The 6,000-nt window shown below is 40.4% G+C and overlaps 1 protein-coding gene across 1 annotated transcript in view; it reads right to left on the bottom strand.

Moving 5' to 3' along the window:
* Positions 1–333: 333 nt before the first annotated feature.
* The window catches only part of LOC141171802 (5-hydroxytryptamine receptor 3A-like), a 29,393-nt gene continuing 23,726 nt past the window's right edge, over positions 334–6,000 (bottom strand). The window contains exons 7-9 of the mRNA XM_073655439.1: positions 3,808–4,038; positions 637–872; positions 334–414 (exon numbers count right to left, since the gene is read on the bottom strand). Of these exons, the coding sequence (XP_073511540.1) occupies positions 334–414; positions 637–872; positions 3,808–4,038 (548 nt within the window). The remainder of the gene's footprint in view (positions 415–636; positions 873–3,807; positions 4,039–6,000) is intronic.

Below are 6,000 nucleotides of genomic sequence, written 5' to 3'. Positions count from 1 at the left end.
CTGTTGATGCATATGTCAGAGGATTATCTTCTGCTATATGCATCAACACAGCAGCAGCTTTTTGCAGTTTTGCATAACTGATATGTCCTCTGCAGGCAACAAACACAGTTCCGCTCTGCACAACCAATAATTACAAGTTCAATTGTGGAGGAGTTCAAGACAGTTGAGCTCTGATAGAAACCAGCTAACAATGATGTAAAAACACACAGACAGCTGTACTGACGTACATGGCAGAAGATAAAAAAACAGCAGAGTTATGTACAGAAGCAAACACTACACAATAACATAGAGTATATTATAAAGGAGGAAGGCTGCATGGCAAGGGCACTGAAACTACAGCAGGACTGATCTAATGGCAACTAGAGGGGCATCCTTTTCTTTGGAGGGGGATGATATGTACAAATAGGGGTAATACTGGAACAAATGAATAAATATATGTTTATGATTATTATAATAAAACCAAATTGTTTTTTTGGGAATAACCCGTTAAAAGCTGTTGGAAGATGACACTTTCCATAATAGGATACATTACAAAGTTTGAGATACTTACATGCACTAGTGAATGATATACATATGCACAAAATTATTGGTCAACTTCAAATTTTAGACAACTATATGATTTGACCAACATATTACCAAGGTAACACTATAAGTCATCACAGTTATCAAATACACCCAGAAAAGGAATTTATCCAGTACGTAGCCAACGAGCAGCCATTCATTGGACGTTCTGTGATCATTGTGGTCTTTAATATTCTGACGGATGGTCACAATCTCATTGAAGATTCTTTCCATAATCTCAGAGCGTTCATTAATTACTGCAGGTGTCTGTGCGGAGGGCTCACTAATTCCAGTAAATCTGTCCAGTTTATCTGTGTAAATGAAATATAAGGTTACATAGTTTTCCAGTTATGAAGAAATACAAAATACAAGTGTGAGACAAAACAATGGTCCACCATTCATGAAACTTAGCTTTGAAAGTACGTTTTAGGGATCGATCAGGACATGTGCAGTGCAAGTGCGCCATTGACCACCAAAGAAGAGCGCACCAACTCATAGTAGCCAATGTGCTAGTGCACATGATTGATTTTTCACATGGACTAACGGTCTACATTGGAAAAATTGCTGCATGCTCCTATTTGGTTGATTGATGGACTAGACTAGTATATGTAAATAGCAGGTGACTCCCGCACCAGGCTAAAAATCAATTTTACATTTGGGTTTCATCAAGAATTTTTGCATTGTTTGCCTGTCTATTGCCGGTTGCAGAATCTCTATGAAAGTCTGACAGAAGAGTTTGTAACTCTGTGCTCCTCGCAGCTGATTTATGACCACAGTCCACATCAAAGTTGAACGTGCCGGGAAACAAAGAGCCTGTAAAAGTCGAACGGTGCAAAATTTTTAAAGAAACCCAATTGCAAAAATAATTTTTATACTCAAATACACGCATTTAAGTAAAACATGTCACCCCCAAAAGCAGACATCCCATTCCAACTGATCAGATTGGATCCAATTTTCATCCATTTTTGATTGGTTTGTCCGTTTTTAACCTTAGTGTGGTATCTGTTTTTTTTATATGGAAAAAAAAAATTGGTCTATGTTTCTTTTACCCATTTTGTCGGACCGAGTGTAGTAAAAAAAAAAATGAGATGTCCATTTTGTAAGGAAGTTATGGAGCTCTCTTGCTTTTCATCTGTCACGGGTGTGTCAGGTGTGACAGACAGTCGTTCAGGATCCAACTGTAGAAAGTCATTGCGCTTGGCTCTGCAGGCACCTTCTTGATCTTTTCTTCTCTGTAGTGTAGTGATATCCTTCTCCCTCTAGGACCTAACAGTGACCTCCACCTTCTGCTGCTAATTGACACACCCTTGCTGGATGTTTAAATACCTTCAGTCTCTACAGAGAGTCACCGGTGATAGCTCTATTTTCCTCTGTCCAAGCTTGAAGTACTAGTAGTCAGCTAGTGTCTTCTTGGAGTTCCCTTGGAGGATAGTTGGCGTGATCTCTCTGGTGTCTTCTCAAGCTAAGTGTTTCCCTTGTTTGTCTACCTGTTTGTCTTTAGTTGCAGTGGGGGATGACTAGTGCTCACGCCGTCCCCTCCCTACAAAGGGCCTATCACTAGGGGCAGTCAGGGATTAGGTTTCCAGCTCGGTGATAAGTGCGGAACCTATTTAGGGATGTTAGGAGAGTCAGGGTTACTGTTAGATCTGCCTAGGGGTCTCCACTCCCCCTTTCCCTAGTGTTTGGGCTTCCTCCCCCTCTTCCCGTCATTGTGCACTTAGTCTTTCCTTCACCTTGCGTGGTGACATCATCATCCTATTACAAGGGTTTGTCTAATTCAATAACCAGATGTTCTTGTATCCTACTTGGGTGTGTGTACAATCCCTGGTAAAAATTATGGAATGGCCACAATTAGAGGATGTTGTCTTTGCTGCCCGTAGCTTTCATTCTACCAGCGCAGCCCAAGACACAATGTCTTTGTCAGGTGGATTCTGCTTGGAACCAGCCTCAAAAAGCAATCTAAAATCACGGTTCAAGAAATGAATGCAGTTCACAGCAGTGTAAAAATGACATTACTGTGCACATATTTACTCTTTCTATCACTTTTTTTAACCACTTCAGGGTATCGTAAACTGTGAAGTGGTTAAAAGAAGTAACATGTTCTGTGTTTGGGTGAAAAGACGCTGCCTGGAAAGGCCGCCAACTAATTAATTTCAGGAAAAAGACCGACGTTTCTTTCCCACCTAGAAAAATTCAACGGCTTTGCCTGCCGAATGCAGATGTTGTGGAATCATGCCCTTACAAATGAGAGTTCAGCTCTATTTTTTCTTACCGACAGACTGCCCCAATTTTTGGTAAAGGGGGTTGTCCGAAAAAAAGAAGTTATCACAAATCCACCATATAGGTGATAACTTACTGATTGGTGGGGGCAGTGCCGGACTGCAGTGCCAATGCCCAACCAGTAACTGACTCTAGGGGCCCACTGTTCCGCTAGATGAAATATCACATGACCCTCACTCACAAATTTGCCTATATTTCTATGTAATAATAAATGGGGTAGTTTGTTAAAAGAATGTTGAGATGATGTCCTTGTCTGTACATAGTGAAACATGTATTGCGCCAACTACTTCTCATATAAATGGCATGGAGAGCCCATCCCTCATTGGGGGCCCACCGGAGGATCCTCCTGTTCTCCTGTGGGCCAGTCCGAGCCTGGGTGAGGGGTCCGACCAATGGGATACGCACTGATCAACAAATCAATAAATTGGAGAATTTTTATCCCCAAAGAGCACTTTTATCCCGATTATAGAATGGATCAACCGGTCCGCTCCATTCATTGTCTATGGGACAGCTAGAAAAAGCCTGGTGCAGCGCTCAACAGTCCCATAGGGAATGAAAGGGCGGCGGTCCAGCATGCAAAATGCTGCTCCATTCTAATGGGGATAAAGGGACCCCATTCAACCGATCAGTGCAGGTCGCAGTAGTTGGACCACCATCGATCAATAAGTTATGTGGATAGATGATGACTTGTTTTCACGAGACAACTCCTTTAATCTTTTAACAATTTGGCTTCATGAAACACATCTCACACAATTGGAAATTCTCTCTTCTCCATTAGCTACATACTACAGTATATATAATTTTTTTATAATTCTATAAAAAATAGTTTCAAATTTTATTTTTTGAATTTTAAACATATGGGATTACCGTAATGATGGCAGTTATCTCATACATGGAGAAAACCAATATACGAGGACCCTGTTCAACAATCATCTATTCCTCAAAGACTTTCAGCTCTGAACTCACCGCTACTAGTGTCCTCCGTGTCTTGCAGCTCATCGGGAAGATTCCTTTTTGGCTTGAGTTGCCAGTTTTTGTCCCTCATACAAACCAAGACGCTTAACTTTTCCAGAACTAATGTCCTCATCCATTTCGGTACTTTCGTCTGGATATTTTTCTTACTGACTATTCGGACGATGAAGATACTTTCCGTCAAGCTGATCACAAGTAAAGCCATACAGACCAGGAAATAGCAATCTGAAGGGGAAAAAAATCATTATCCACCAAGGAAATAAACATACCAAAGCTTATTTATTATGTGTTGCTTAGATAGCGCCATCATATTCCACAGCACTGTATGGATATCATCACTGTCCCCATTGTTGTCCTTGGTGGGATTTGAACCCAGGACCCCAGCGCTGCTGCAAAGCAACAGTGCGAACCACTGAGCCAACGTGCTGCTATGATATACTATATGTATCCTATATATAAATGGTTTTATGTTTGTATAGGCAAGAAAAGTAGAGATAAACATTTTAGCTCCTGAAGGATATTAAATATTAACCATTGATTTAATGTTATTTCATAAATCAATATTACATAAAATAATAAGAAACTTTGTAATATATCTTATCAGAGACATCTGCTTCTTTCTTCTCGTAGACTGATCATTCACTCTCAATTTATGGGTAAAATCTGTATTCAGTGAAGACAAATTTCCCCATTACTGAAATAGGAGATGGCTTTTGGTGCTTGTAAAACTCAATGGAGGGAGGAGGTGAGAGGTGCTAGAGGCAGACATAAATATTCTATTGCAAGTTCTCCATAGAACGTTATGAGCACCAACTGTCATCTCCTATCTCAGTAATGGGAGAATCTGAAGTTACTGAAGACATATTTGCACCCATGAAATGATCAGTCCAGGAGGAGAAACAAGTGGATTTCCCTGATTAGATATATTACAAAGTTGTTTATTTTCATGTGTACTGATGAATTATGAAAAAAATATGAAAAAAATAAAAAGGCTGTTACTCTTTCAAGGGGTTCTATTATCAGGGACAATTATGGCACATCAATAGGATATCAATATTTTTGTAGCTCCAATGCAAATTAACTGAAAAGATGCGCATGCGCGGCCACTTCTCCAGCACATTCTGGATTTTTGTGCTTGAGATAGATGCATGTACTAATGGTGGGATTGGTATTTATTGAACCTTTATGGCATATTGATGAGATATTGGTCATTTCAGATCCCCTAAAAATGACTGTAGAGAGTTGCGCATGTGCACCAATCTCTCCATTTCTTTGCATGCCGGGGCCCCGTTCTTAAGATATACACACGTGGTCACAATTGTTGGTACCCCTCGTTTAATGAAAGAAAAACCCACAATGGGCACAGAAATAACTTAAATCTGACAAAAGTGATAATAAATAAAAAATCTATGAAAATGAACAAATGAGAGTCAGACATTGCTTTTCTGCTTCCACAGAATTAAAAAAAAAATTAACCTCATGAAATAGGCCTGGACAGAAGTGATTCTTCTTAACTTAATATTTTGTTGAACAACCTTCTGAAGCAATCACTGCAATCACACGATTCCTGTAACTGTCAATGAGACTTCTGCACCTCTCGACAGGGATTTTGGCCACTCCTCATGAGCAAACTGCCCCAGTTGTCTCGTGTGTGAAGGTTGCCTTTTCCAGATGGCATGTTTCAGCTCTTTCCAAAGATGCTCAATAGGATTTAGGTCAGAGCTCATAGAAGGCCACTTCAGAATAGTCCAATGTTTTCCTCTTAGCCATTCTTGGGTGTTTTTAGCTGTGTGTTTTGGGTCATTATCCTGTTGCAAGACCCATGACCTGTGACTGAGACCAAGCTTTCTGACGCTGGGCAGCACATTTCTCTCTAGAATCCCTTGATAGTCTTGAGATTTCATTGTACCCTGCACAGATTCAAGACACCCTGTGCCAGATGCAGCAAAGCAGCTCCAGAACATAACAGCCTCCCCCATGTTTCACAGTAGGGACAGTGTTCTTTTCTTGATATGCTTCATTTTTCCGGCTGTGAACATGGAGATGATGTGCCTTGCCAAAAACTTCCATTTTTGTCTCATCTGTCCATAAGACATTCTCCCAGAAGCTTTGTGGCTTGTCAACATGTAGTTTGGCAAATTCCAGTCTGGCTTTTTAATGATTTTTTTTCAACAATGGTGTTCTCCT

The sequence above is a fragment of the Phyllobates terribilis genome, unplaced genomic scaffold (genome assembly GCF_046119375.1).
Source record: "Phyllobates terribilis strain yellow unplaced genomic scaffold, ASM4611937v1 Scaffold_12__6_contigs__length_324123572, whole genome shotgun sequence".
In the NCBI taxonomy this organism is placed as follows: domain Eukaryota; kingdom Metazoa; phylum Chordata; class Amphibia; order Anura; family Dendrobatidae; genus Phyllobates; species Phyllobates terribilis.
Note: the sequence above shows the minus strand (reverse complement) of the source record. Positions and strands in the feature narration are given on the sequence as shown.